Source organism: Hermetia illucens, chromosome 5, assembly GCF_905115235.1.
Source record: "Hermetia illucens chromosome 5, iHerIll2.2.curated.20191125, whole genome shotgun sequence".
Taxonomy (NCBI): Eukaryota; Metazoa; Arthropoda; class Insecta; order Diptera; family Stratiomyidae; genus Hermetia; species Hermetia illucens.
In genome coordinates, this window is record NC_051853.1 from 89,312,695 (window position 1) to 89,327,446 (window position 14,752).

Consider the following 14,752-nt stretch of genomic DNA (forward strand, 5'->3'; position numbering starts at 1 on the left):
GTGGACGTCTTTGCAGGCCACTACCGCGCCAGGTTGCAGCAGTGTGAGGGATTCTCACGCAATAAAACTACCCTCACTTTCTCTATCTTCTTCCTTCTTCTCTTTTCCAAGTTCCGCCTGAATACTTTTGATAGTGGAGTTCATCGCGTTGCAGTTTGCCTCCAAATTCAGCATTTCCTCAACAATGTTATGGGGGCTTATGCTGATTTCCAGAGAAACTTCTAACGTGATCCTCTCTGAGCAAAATCCGGGTCCTCAGGTATTCAGGGCAAAAAGAAGATCCATTCGATCTGATTCAGTTCAGGTACCTCTTGTAACCCCCATGCCCTAAAAGGAATTGAATCAGGTGGTGCTTACACTCGCCGCTCGCTCCTCAACACGGGGAATCAGAATGTAAATCCAACGATCCATCTGCGATTCATTCCACCGCTTTTCGGTATTCTATACCCTTTTCAGGTAGACTCCAAACCAGACCACTCCCACTACAAGTAATGTTGGACCTCTAATGTTAGGCATCATCTCCGCTGCCTATACGCTGGTATTTGCCGCTTTCTCACAATCATAGTACAGGTATCCCTTGAAATTGATCTTTGCATCAATCATAACCCTAAGGGGGTTTGATAACCGGTTTTTAAGTAATGATGTAACCACCAACACGAATTCTAATCGTATTACTTTTCCTACGGTTGCCTGCCATGTCTGTCAAGTTGAACGATCTCCAGCCACGCTTTATGGCTGATGGTTTCGCAAGCATATACTTTAACATCTTCAGATTGTTTCGCAACGACAAACATGCCTAGATCATCTGCAAAACCGACTCTCGTGGCTTTTTTTGGCACAGGACGAAGATAAAGACGCCATTGTACATCACGTTATTTAGGAGAGGACCCAACACTGAACCCCTTGGTACTCCTGTTGCAACGGTGCACTGCTTAGGTCCATCACCCACATCGTACCAAAGTGTCGTTTCCGAGAGATGACTTGAGAGCTCAGTCAACTAACTAGGAACATCAAAAAAACCAGAGAAATATAATATTAGCTTTGCTAGCCTCGCTGCCAAAGCTTTGGCATGCTGCAAGTTAATTTTATCAACCTTTATCCTTTTCTTGAGGTTCTGCCACTATATGCACTATCCTGCGTGTGCTGTTCTATCATGGAGAAGCACACCGAAGATGCTGCAATTTTATCTATTTCGTATTAGTTGAAAACCATCATTGATCTCGCTTTCAAAATGTAAATTATATTCTAAAGTTTCTTGATATGATAAATTTCAATCTATCTAGGAAAAATTGAAGCATCATATGGTGTCTGTCCCTGAGCACCTTCCGACCTTTTTAGACCTTTTCGAAAACTAAGCTGAAACCGTTGGTAGATTTGTCCTTCCTTGTATTCATGAACTTTACGCTCCAGTACCCGGAGTCAATGCCGCATCAATGTGCTCCATCGCGAAAACGTTAAATCTTCACTTCATTTTAGGCTCCCTCTTTTCTTTTCCAGAGACACTCCCGGAGGATGATAAATTTCCTCTGAAATTTTCCGATTCAGCTTGCATATATGTCCTCTTCTTTCCCGCCTTAGTGTCCATATTCCTATGGGAAGGACCTTCCACTGAAAATTCCGCATTCTCGCATCCGATTTCTTTGGACATTGCCACACCTGGTGGAACAATCATGTCCGTATCCTCATTCCCAAGGAGTTTCACCTTCGCCCGCGGTACCACCCTCTATCGCCAGCCAGTCTTTCGAGTTTCATTAGTCCGGGACGCTTGGCTCCATTTTCACGTACCACCGTTAAACCAGTAGCGTCCACGTCGTCAAATTCATTTCTTGGTAAGAGAGAAGGGAGAAGCGTCTTACAAACACGATTCGGTCTGTAGCCTTAGAGGCTGAAGGTTTCTTCTGGCGAACCTTCCTCTTCCACTTGTGGTAATTTTAGGCAGTATTACCGCGGACGAACGTGCCGTTGTAAGATTTCAAGTTTCCTCCAAGGTGAGAGTTGCAGTACCTTCCTTTCTCACTGGCTGCACCGTAGGCACTAAATGCAAGCTTTTCATTGAGTTGGGAAGCATGCACTCAACAGATTTACCCGCAGGGGATATGAATTTGGTAAGGCTTCCAAAATCTGCGCCTCGGTGGTGGCCTGATTGTTCATGATTGCAGGTGGATTCGATTCCCCCACCATGACAAGGTGGTGTCCGAGAGAAAACTTCAATTAATAGACAAGGAGTAGCTTCCTGGAAACTACAATTTTTGGTTTTAAATGTGAATATATATTTCGGGAGCGACTTACCCCCTCCATCAGTACAAAGCTACTGAAAACAATTGCGATTATAAGGGTTTCTTTGTGCTTACTAACTAATTACTTAAATTACTTTTGAAAAATGTTTAAACTATCAACCTAATTATAATACCTGCTGATTACCGCGGCGAGTCTTATTAATTTCGAGGGGCAGTTACCAGAATCTGTGCTTAATAACCGCCTGGCGTCTGAAAATTTCTAAATTTTCCCAACGGTCCAACGTTGTTGTTCGGTTTGCATGACGCAAGAGCTCAACTTCCACTATGTGCGCTGCCACTGATGATCTTATGCACGACTTTTGTTTGCGAACACTACTTATCATATATACTACTCCTTGAAGTGTTTATTAAATCTAGTCGTTATCAGGCATTTAGCCCCCTGCAAAAAGATATTTGACGCTTCCCAGTAAATTGTACAAGGTGCACGCTCGACTCGCACCTACGAATTCCAGTTGAATTTTTTTTTTATCCCATTCCTGATGTTGTTAAATTGGTAGGAATACGAGGTACTTATCCGTCTCGTGGTTGCCTCCTTTTGCTGCAAGAATAGTGTTGTTTAGGAATGCCTATTGTGTTGCTTCATTTTCCTTAAAATCAGGATTATACCCATTCTTAATAGGTGTCAATAATACGCTGTCGTTCCTTGATGCTGTATTTCAAAAGATGCTATGTGATCAGTCGGTAAATTATGCAATTATAACCTGTCATTTTATGGGAAAATATATGGTGTAAAGTTGCTGGTATCGTTCTCTGCGTTGCTGTAAGCTTACGGTATATCTCGAACTTAAGCTTCCCGCTAGAGTCAACGATATTGAGATCTAGGAATGGTAGAGCCTCCTCTACTACCTACCTCTACGGTAAACCCGATTTTATAATGAATCTTGTTTATAAAGGAGATGACTATCTCAATATCGTCTCTTCTAACAATCGCAAATACGTCGTCAACATACCTAAAACATACTTTAGGCGTTATTCCGTTCAAATAAATTTCTTCTTCGATTCATGACATGATGCTTTCAGTGAGTATCAACGAGCATTTCGAAGAAATTTCCACTCTCTAGTCTCCGAAAAATAGCCTGGTCAAAAAATTGTAGTTTGGAGGAAGCTACAGACAGACCTGGAGACGAAAATCTAATCTCTTAGAAAACTTCAGTTCGGTGCTCAACCATATAAATTCCGGCGAAATTCCGACGAACTCGCTTGTCGAGGTAGAATCTCGAAAGAAGGAGAAAAAATGGTAAGCATAGTTCGCCAGAATTGCATCCTGTCGCCACTATCATTTTCTCCCATAATCAGTGACATTCTGTTACACCAAGTGGTTCATCAACTTGTGCTCAAGGTATGGGACAGCGAATCAATGCCTGACGATTGGCAACAAGGCATTATGTGTCTCATACATAAAAAGGGAGATATCACACAGTGCGGCAATTATAGAGGTATCCCGTTGCTGAGTACCATCTATAAGATATTCTTCGCTATCTTGCTAGGCCGGATAGCCCCGTACCACCAGAACATCATTGGCCCATACCAAAGAGGCTTCACTCCAGGCAAATCAACAACAAATCAGATTTTCTCTCTGCGGCAAGCGATGGAAAAACTGTTGAAATATGGACAACAGTTGCACCATCTATTCAACGACTTTAAAGCCGCCTATGATAGCATAGCCAAGGTAAAACTGTACACGGCCATGAGAGAATTCGGTATCCCGTTGAAATTGATAACACTGACTTGGCGGACCCTGACCAATGTGCGAGGCCAGATAAAAGCAGCAGGATCACTCTCAAGATCATTCGACATCAACAACAGTCTACGACAAAGGGATGCTTTATCATGCGTCCTCTTTAACCTGGCCCTCGAGAAAGTGATCCGTGATGCTGAGGCAAATGCAAGAGGTACGATCCTCTTTAAGTCCACCCAACTACTGGCCTATGCTGACGATATCGACATCATGGGAAGAACGACCAAAGACGTACAAACAGCCTTCATCCAGATCGAGCAGGCCGCGATAAGCGCGAGATCTTGGGTTGCACATCAATGAAGGCAAGACAAAGGCAACGTCAGCACCGAAAAAGCAACCAACCAACAGCTTCAAGCCACACTGGTCAAACAGGAAGAATAAGAATAGGAGAACACAATTTTGACACCGTTGATAATTTCTCCTATCTACAGTCGAAAATCTCAATCAATAACAGCAAGAAGAATTGCGAACTCTTGGCCGCGTTCGAGAGAAGAAGCCTCCTCTTGTTGGCTGAGAATAGACGATTCCGTAGCCTACATAACGACGAAATCTACGAGCGATACCATGACCGTCGGGTTGTGGATAAAATCGGACTCAATAGGTTACAGTGGGCGGGTCACTTAATCCGTATGAATGAGGATGATCCCACCCGGAAAGTCTATAAGGGCAATATCTATGGTGGAAAAAGAAGACAAGGCTGACCCTTCCTAAGATGGAGCGATGGCGTAGGTCAGGACGCCAGACAGCTTTTAGGGATATCGAATTGGTGGACCTCGGCGCAAAACCGGGATGTCTGGAGCTCCTCATTAAGACAGGCCTAGACCGGATACCAGTTGTTGCGCCGTTGATGATCAGTGACATTCTCCCTGCTGCCTATTCTTTCTCCTCGAAAACCTCAACTATGCTCTTCACGGAATTATGGGTCTTGACGGAATTGCGCTGAATTTGGAAAGGGAGCAAAGCAGAATTAAACTAAAGATAGTGGCCATTGAAACCCAGGTTTCCAGTCCGATGACAGATCGTACTCTTCCTATATAGATAACGGATTCAGCCCGGAAGGCATTGATCAATTTTTATATCTTGCAGGATTATTAACACTGTTACATGTTTGCATTTTGTCTGTACAGTTAACATGAAAAGTGATCAAAACACCAACCCTTCGTCAGTGCATGTTGGCAACGTATCAGCGAGTATTCCGGTCCAATATAACTTCAAACGAAGCCAACCTTCGCAGATTAATCTGGTTTAAATCCCGCTCTTCCTGCTTTCGAGCCTTTCCACATCATCAACAGTGAATATATCTGAAATGTTCTACACTGGAGGGGCATTCCGTGTCAAATTCGATGTAAAATGTCGAAAGGATTTTAAGTCAAAAGGGGAACAAAACCAAGGGACATGTTGGGCTTCAGCCAACTATGTCATCTTTCTTCAAATACTCCCGACATCAAGTATGAGCCAAAACCGATTCGTATGTTTTATGCAAGAGCTCTCGTCAAGGCATACCGAGAAGTCGAAACTTGAACAATGTCTGCTGTTAATCTCAGCTCCTAATCAATTAATCAGCTAGTATCTACACAGAATATGTTAATTGAGAATACCTCAATTGCTCACTTTCCAAATACTACTAGTCACGAAACAGCACAACGTGATTTTGGTATTGATGCGCGTTGTTTGTGATAATATAAGCAGATCCCTGACAACGAGCTGCTTCTTCGTGCATTATCAAGTGCACTGCCTTCTTCAAAAGAAGCGAGTGAACCATGTATGATGTACACAAAAGGCATCGTACATGGTTTAGAGTAACGGACTTTTACTTTAACACGGGAGTAAACCATGGATTCCCCTAAATTTATCTTCACTGAACATAACAATCTTTTTATTCTGCGAACATGAATCGGCATCAGCGGCGTCTCGACTAACATTAAACATAATACCTCGCACAATGATCCAGATCATCTAAAATTAAAATATAGAAAATTTTCGTTATTCGACTTCCGCAACGAGAAAATCTCTTAAATTTTTTCATTCCACTTGCTAATGTATCATTTCATTTTCATCTAAATCTTTTCCTCGCAATCCAGAAAGCCAGCGAAAAATATGTTTATTCGGCGACCACGAAAACACACACAAAATTGAATTCGTACAATTCTCAGATACTTTGGAATGAAAGGAATTCTTCCTCACCGAATCATTGTCGTGAATCCTAAAAATATCTATCGGAAAAATAGGAAGATTTTTTCGAAATAAATTGGAATCTCCAAAATCAAAGAGTAAAAAGTGAAAACTGTATTGAGGCTTGCTAACAAGATACAATGACAAGTGTGTAATCTGGTGCCTTTGAAACTACTCGCCAACATAGTCCAAATTTAGATGTTATGAGATCTAACATCTAATTTTTTGTCACGAGATTAGCTCCGAAGCGTTCAGCAATCAACTCGTTGCGATCCTCGTCCGACTGTTCTTTAAGCAGCTATAATAAATTCGCAACGGATAAAAACAGCTTTTTTTATTGTGCACAACCACATCAAATGTGAATCCGGCTGGGGTGCCCGTCGCTCCCCTGACTGAACAAGTATCTGATACTGCTCCTCAGTCGTTCTGGTAGCAGCCACGTCATCATGTCATCACATATCGTTTAAGCAATGCGGGAGTTTCCAAAAGATGAAGCAGCAGATTAGAAACAGAGCGGTGGGAATTTGTGCAATAAAGTGGCAAGTGGGATGGAAAGGCCACCAAGACAAACTGCTACGTGGAAAATGGGCCAGCTATGTTTTTAGACCACACTTACAAAGTGTTACTCATTTTTGGAGGTCGTTTTCGATGTCGTTCCTTAATTTATGACTTGTTCTGGAACCCATTAAAAGTGGTGGTTACTCGACGCCCAGCGGTCAAGGGTAATGATCAGGAATTTCATAATAAATATTTTTCGCATGATGCATCATCATACATTGGTGGAGAAAAAAAATCCTGGAAATCCCACTAGTTACCACTCAAGATGAACGATTCCGCCCCCATATTAACTTAGCGATAGTTTTTCTTCACAAGCAAACATCTTTTGAGGATTTACTATTTCATCTATCTCTATAGTTCAGCGTAATAACCCTAACGCAGAAATTCCAACCCCTCATGGAGTTTCATAATATCCCTATTTTGCTATCAAAAGATAAGAACGGAATTCTAGCAAATGTCCATAAAATTCTGTAGACTACAGTAGTGTCGAAAAATGCACAAAAATAGATGATCTTCAAAAAACGCAGGTAATTCATAAAAAAAGTGAAAATGTAGGGTATTTCCTAAATAGTAATAAGAAATACAAATGAAACGTTATTATAATATATCTTTTTTCAACCCCGTATTTCAGGCTCGCAATAAACCTGCTGACGGTAGCGGACATTTAAATCCGAAATCTGGCCAACGTGATAAAACACCGGCACCCGGACAAAAAGGAGGAGCTCCTACAAAGGCAACAGCTCATACGGCCAAACAGCCAGTTCCGGCGAAACAAGCTGCAGCTGGAAATAATAAACAAAATGCTACCCCCAAACAGTCATCGGCGCAAGCAACGCCAAAACCTGCGGCTGCTGCGGCGAAAATTCAAAAAAAGCCTAAAAAGAAACATCAACAGCATGACCTGGTGGTCACAATTGATTTGGTGAGTACTTCGACTATAGATAAATATTAATCTTAAAGATAAAATCGTAAAACTTGAACGTATTTGGTTAATTTTATTTTTTAAGATTAATACAAAAAAACTCATTGAGACATAATTCAATCGAGGGTTTAAGATCAAGCTGAGATATTCCCCAAAACTCTAGCAATCAAACCAAAGTAAACCAGAGGCTAGGGCAATGACAATCGAACATCGTGTAAAAAATATCCGCACCTAACGGCTGACTGTAGTCGTACTAATCGCAGCACCACAGGGAGGTATGACCTGTAGACTCGCATTGCTAAAGGAATACTTTTTACTCAAATTTTCACTGATAAACACATTCTTTGAAAGGAAAAATTTCGGAGATATTTTTCCTCTGAACCATCGTAGTCCAGGCGAACTAACTGCGGACTGGGTACCCGATATGAACCCTAAATCAGGGAGGAAAATATTTCGGCTTTAGTACATGAACTTTTCTTATAAATGAACTATATAGTTTTAGTTTAGTTTACTGTGGGAACCGGAGCTCCCAGCACTCAGGCCATTGTTAGCTCCATTGTACTATCTTCATAAATCACCTATTCAATTTCTTCCCGTTTACGGCGTTCGCAGGCTTCTGCGAATCTGGAAACATTCTCTAAAGGCAGATTCTTCATTGAGGAAAACCTTACCAAGGTGTCTTCGTCTGAGATCTGAAGAGGACGGGCAGCCGCATAAAAAGTGCAGGGCCGTCTCCTCCTAACATTGGTTGCACATAGCCGAAACCACCACCCGAATCTATTCCATATGGTAGTCTAAGGAGCAGTGTCCCGTTAAAAGCCTGGTAGGACTTTCACGTCCCACTTGTTAAGGGACAACAAAATGCCGCTCAGGATTTTCATCTGTTGGCAAGAGTTCAAATGTCTCTGCGTGAATCCTTGCAATTTCACCCTTCAGAGTAGACTTGGCAGTAGATGGCCGGATTCCAAAAGCTGTTTCTGGCCCCACCATTATGGATTCACACCCTCGACGAGCCAGCCTATCAGCCTCCAGTCCCCAGAAATGTTTCGTTCAGTCGGCCGAGTTTCAGCAGCACCTGATGACAACTCCACACCAACTAGCTTGATATGTCGTTGCTGTTTAGTGCTGATAATGCTACCTGACTGTCGGAACAGATTCGAAAGTGCGGCCCCTCCATTTTTGTTGCAGACATTCTTCTGCTGCCATTATTATTTTTCTGAGGGGTCGGGCCAGTTCCATAATCAGATTCCCCGAGAAGACCCCTGCGCCCGATCCGCCTTCTATGACACTGGCCCTTCGGTGAAGATTATTAAGTCTGTAACCTGAACAGACTCATTCTGCTCCTTTGGTGATTACGACCCTGCATGTCTTTTCAAAGATGAATCTGAAAATCATATAATCGGCCGGCATCAAAGCTACCGAAAGTTTGTTAAGGAATTTCCAGATAGACGCATGGCCGTATGATTGGCCGCCTTTGTACGCCTCAATGATATCGAGTCTATATGCGTCGTTGGTTGCTTTCCTTTTCAACTCCAAGTGAATAGGGGGTAGATTTATGATAGCTTCAAGTGCCGTAGTCGGCACAGTACCCATTGCTCCATTAATACTTAGGAAACCGAGCATCTGAACTTGCGCTAGCAGCTTCCTGCTGTTAGCAAAGTTGAGTCTCGGCCACCAGACTATGCATTCATACATCAAAAGGGGTTTTATTATGGATGCATACATCTAGGTATCCATTCTGGTGAAAGTCCCCGGGTCTTACCTATCGCATTCCTGCAGCACCAGGGCAATCTGCAGGATTTCTGATATTGTTCCTGGATATTGTGCTTCCACGTTAACTAGGAGTCGAAATGTAGTTCTAAATACTTGACTGTTTATGCCAGCTGGATTTCCGCCCCTGCTAAGGTGGGTAGCATATAGCTGCACCACCTGACGTTCCTGGTAAATATAACTAGTCCAGTCATCCACCGTGAGTCCATTGTGAAGACTCCAACTATAGATTTCGTGTAGAGTTTCATTCAAGCGGTTACATACTGTGTCGGCAAACTTGCCGGTAATTATTACGGCTATCGTCTGCAAATGATTGCGCGAAGACCTTTTGTCCTCCAGCAGCCATAGCAGGGTATCCATTACGAGGAGCCATAACAGCGGAGAGAGACCCCCCCCCCCCCCCTGTGGCATCCTGCGTCAAAAGACTCCTGGTCGACTAATATGTGGATTCTTCTCCATTCTAGCAAAAGGATCCAACTGATTAACAGCGGTTCGATTTCATGCTGTCTTGCCTCATCGAAAATTGCCGCGAATAGGGCATAATTGAAGCCACTTTCGATTTCCATGAATGGGTCTAAGGCGTATTCTTTATCCGGCATCGCCTTTTCAATTTTTGCCGTGACTTCATGGATTTGCCTTTCTGGTAGGCGTGTTGCCGATGGTGATATGGCCACTTAGGAATGTATGTATACCTTATGAACCGATCTACTAGTCTTTCTAGTTCTTTTAATAGAAAGGATGTTAGACTGATCGATCGGAAGTTTTTTACATCCGCGTAGGTGGGTTTCCCTGGTTTGGGAATAAATGTCACCTTCACGTCACACCAGTTAATTGGAATATAACCGTGTTCTAGGCATGCGCGGTATATATTACAAACATGTGCTAGCGCGTTACTAGCGCAGAAATGATGCCATCCGGACCTGCAGACTTGTATTTGTGGAACGAGTTAAATGCCCATTTTACTCGCTCCAATGATACTACTTTGCATGCCAGATTTCAGTCTCTCGGTTGAGGGCTGTATGCACCTGTCGGTCACGAGATTAGATTGCGGATGCTGGGAAGTGTACTTCAAGCAAATGGTTTACAGGTTATTCATCGCTTTCTATGCACCTCCCGTTCTGTAAACGTAAATAACCCAGCTTCTGGCTGCGCTCTTTAACAAGAATCCGGTTCAGCTTTGAGGTTGCCTCAAGAAAGTTGGTCTCTTCGCAAAAGCATCTTCATGATGATCGTTTAGCCGATTTTATGCTCTTCTTTAAAGCCTTCTGTACCTCTTTATAGCGATTCCAGCCAGCGGCTAAATGACACTTCAGAGCACGATTGAGGAGCATCCTTGTCACTCTCCTCTGTTTTGTCAAATCCGAGTTTCACCATTGTGTTTTATCCTTCTTTGGCGCCTTGAGTGGACAGGTTTCTTCGAAAGTTAATTGTAATCATCTGGGTTGTCTGCTCAATTACAGCAATGGATTTGGCGCTAATTGGATCCCGGGGTCAAGAGTGCTGACCGAAAGGGCCTGCTTCGATTCGTCCGTTAAGGATTGGGTCTGGCGGTGTTCAGCTTGCTTCTCTCCTCCGATTCATTTAGAAATCATCCGATCATTACAGCCACCTCCTATACAGTTCTTTCCTAATGGCTCTTCAGGAGTTAATAGACATCTCGAAAGAATTGTCCCTTCTTCTCTGGAAAGACAGGGCGCCTCATTCGCTAAAAGATCGAAAAAATATTTCCACATAGGCACACACTGGTTTATCCTCAGCTCCAGAGGAATGCAACTCTCCCTAATTTCAAAACATTGTCTTATATTTCCGCCCAAGTAGAAGAGTAGATTTCTCAAATTGATGGATTCTACACTATATTTTGTCCCTGCGATATTAGGCACTGCCTTCACTAAAGATCAATCTGCCTTTATCTGAATGTAATTATGCGGTGTTTCCAACGCACAATATCTGAGATAATAAAAAACTTATTGTTTCGTTTTCGTTGGTGTTGATATTTATTCTTGCAAATACCGATATATCAGGAACTACTTGTTCCCTTCATCAGTGCTAACAAGTCTAAAAATTACCAATTCTTTTGTCCAACAAGTGAGGTTAACCCCTTGAAACTTAGGTGGGCACCAATCATTACACCCAGGTATTTTTTTCTTTTTTTTTTTTATGCATGGAGGTGGAAATCTTAGAAAGACGTTGCTGCGCCAGGTTGCAGCAGTGTGTGGGATTCACACCCACTAAAACCACCCCCACTCTTCCGCCGCTCCCCGCGGGACCACCGTGAAGTATTACTTCGCGGGGGAGGCTCTGGTTCGCTATACTAGCTCGTCCATGTCACGTCTCCGTCGCGCCGCCTTCCGAGCTCGATCCAACTCCAGGAGTTTCGTCTGCACCACGGCTGCCTCATTTACCGCCATCCAGTTTTCCTCCGACTTCAACATCTCTTCCACCAGGTTGGAGGGCCCGATGTCCGCCCCTAAGATGCTGTTCAACCTTCTTTTCTGCTGCAGAAATCTGGGACAATGGAACATAACGTGCTCCGGGTCCTCGGGTGTAGCACCGCATTCAGGACAGTTGGGAGACTCGTCCAACTCGAAGCGATGCAAGTACTTCCTATAGCCACCGTGTCCCGTAAGGAACTGTGTCAGGTGGTAATTCAATTCTCCATGCTTTCGGTTGACCCATCTCTCGATACACGGGATCAATGTATGGGTCCACCTGCCCTTGTCGGAGTTATCCCACCGTTGTTGCCACTTGCCACACAACTCTCTCCTGATGGCTTTTCGGAAATCCGCATTCACCTCGGCTGGATTTGCCTTCTGTTTCTCGTAGAGCCAGTGTGCCTCGCTCGCTAGAAGATCTATAGGGATCATTGCTGCGATAACACACACTGCCTCCGTCGACGCCATCCTAAATGCGCTACACACCCTTAGCGCAATCGGCCGGTATGCCAAACATATCTTCCTCCGGTTGACAGCGTGGTTCAACGCTCCCGCCCAGACAGGGGCCGCGTATAGCAGGATCGACCTCACCACTCCCGCGATGAGTAGCCTGCAACTATACTTCGGCCCTCCCACGTTAGGCATCATCCTTGCAAGGGATGAGCTGGCATTTGCTGCCTTCTCTCGTGCATAATCCAAGTGTCCCTTGAAACTCAGCTTGGCATCGATCATCACCCCCAGGTATTTGACAACCGATTTTGAGACGACCTCACGATTACCAACCTGGATGGTAACCGTGTTGTTCTTCCTACGGTTGGTAATGTGGACCGCCTCCGTCTTTTCGTCCGCCAGGTTCAGCTTGACCATTCGTAACCATGACTTGATGGTATGAATGGCTTCATTTGCATAAAGCTCCACGTCCTTGGGATGCTTTGCAATTGCAACTACCGCCAAGTCGTCCGCAAAACCAATCAGCGTTGTCTCCTCCGGCACGCGAAGGCCAAGCACTCCGTCGTACATTATGTTCCATAGCAGCCGTCCCAATACAGAACCTTGAGGCACACCTGCTGTCACAATGTACTCCTTCGGCCCGTCGTCCGCCTCGTACCAGAGAAGTCTGTCCGAAAAGTAACTCTCGATGAGCCGAGCCAAGTAGCTAGGAACACCCAGTTTGGCCAAAGCGCCCTTAATCCAGCCCCAGTTGGCTGAGTTAAAAGCATTTTTGACGTCCAGCGTCACCAGAGCACAGCATTTGCCCATGGCCATTGCATTTTGAGTCAATTCCACGACCTTTGCTACTGCATCGACCGTAGAACGGGCTCGCCGAAACCCATATTGCCGCTCTGAAAGACCACCAGCAAGCTCGATGAATGGGAGCAGCCTGTTGTATATCACCCTCTCCAACATCTTCCCCGTGGTGTCTAAGAGACAAATAGGGCGATATGAAGAGGGCACGCCGGGTGGTTTTCGAGGCTTCGGTAGCAAGACCAGCTTCTGCCTCTTCCACTGGGCGGGAAACACTCCTTCCGCCATGCACGATTCGAATGTGCTTGCAAACCACCTTGGTCTGGCCTTGACCGCCACCTTCTGAGCCTTGTTCGGAATTCCGTCCAATCCCGGAGCCTTGCTGTCCCCAATACGTCTGCAGATTTCCCAAAGTTCCTCTTCGGTAACATCAGGGATCGAGAAGACGGCCTGGGGTTCTCTTTCGTCCTGCTCCTGCTGCGGGAAAAGAGTTGTAATTATTTGCAACAAGAGCCGTGGGCATGTCACCTGAGGTGATTTTCGCCCGCGGATCTTCTTCATTACAACTTGGTAGGCTGTACCCCACGGATTCGTATTAGCCTCCATGCAGAGCTTCTGGTAGCATTCCCGCTTGCTTCTCCGAATGGCCTTCTTAAGGTTGCTTCGCAGATCCCTGTATTCCTCTTCACGCTCCTGGTGCTCCGGCCTTCCCCTTGTCCTGTGGGAAAGTCTCCTCGCTCGGAGACAAGAGGATCTCAAGACAGCGATCTCCGTGTTCCACCAGTAGTTTGGCCTCTTGCCGTGGTGCAAACGTCGTCGTGGCATCGTAGCGTCGCATGCTTCGGTTACACGCTGAGACAGCTGTGTGACCCTTTCCACCGCTGTTCCATCCGGATCATGGGCACCCTCCAATGCGGCCAGGAATGTCTCCCCGTCGAAAGCTCCGATAGACCAGCCAGCCGCCTTAGCCTTTCCACCTCCAGAGCGTCGTTGACTGCTTCCCCGGTTCCCAATGCGGAGGAAGATGGCCTGGTGGTCATGTGGGTGTAGTGCTCACTCACATGCCAAGCCATCTCCCTCACCAGTGAAGTGCTAACAAATGTCAAGTCAACAATCGAACCCGACCCTCTTCCTCGAAAGGTGGGCACGCATCCAACGTTGGCCAGCACGATGTCCAGCTCCGCAAATGACTCCAACAGAATTTGACCTCTGATGTTCGTCGATCGGCTTCCCCACTCCAGGGCCCACGCGTTGAAATCGCCCGCAATGATTTTAGGGCTGCGGTCTCTAGCGTCCAACACCAGACTGTCTAACATCTCCTCATATTGTGGTAAGGTTGCACTAGGAGGAGCGTAGCAGCTGTAAATATGGACACCGTTGACCTTCGTCCTTATAAAACCGACTGCCGACTTCTAGAATGGTCTCTCTTCCGCACGCCCAGATTGCGGCGTTGCCAGACGCATCCACCGCCCAAGTCGCACCGCCGTAGTTTCTGTACGGCTCGCAAATAACCGCGACATCGACATTCGACTCTCGAATGGTTTGCGAGGACAGGTCCTGAGCTGCCTCACAGTGATTGAGATTGATTTGTATCAATCTCATTTGCCTGTGCGGTTCA

The 14,752-nt window shown here is 45.1% G+C and overlaps 1 protein-coding gene across 6 annotated transcripts in view; it reads left to right on the top strand.

Annotated features, from left to right (window-relative positions):
* The window catches only part of LOC119658037 (calmodulin-A-like), a 498,102-nt gene that overhangs the window by 399,308 nt on the left and 84,042 nt on the right, over positions 1–14,752 (top strand). For all 6 annotated transcript variants that reach the window (XM_038065276.1, XM_038065277.1, XM_038065273.1 and 3 more), the window contains one exon: positions 7,397–7,687. In XM_038065276.1, the coding sequence (XP_037921204.1) occupies positions 7,397–7,687 (291 nt within the window). The remainder of the gene's footprint in view (positions 1–7,396; positions 7,688–14,752) is intronic.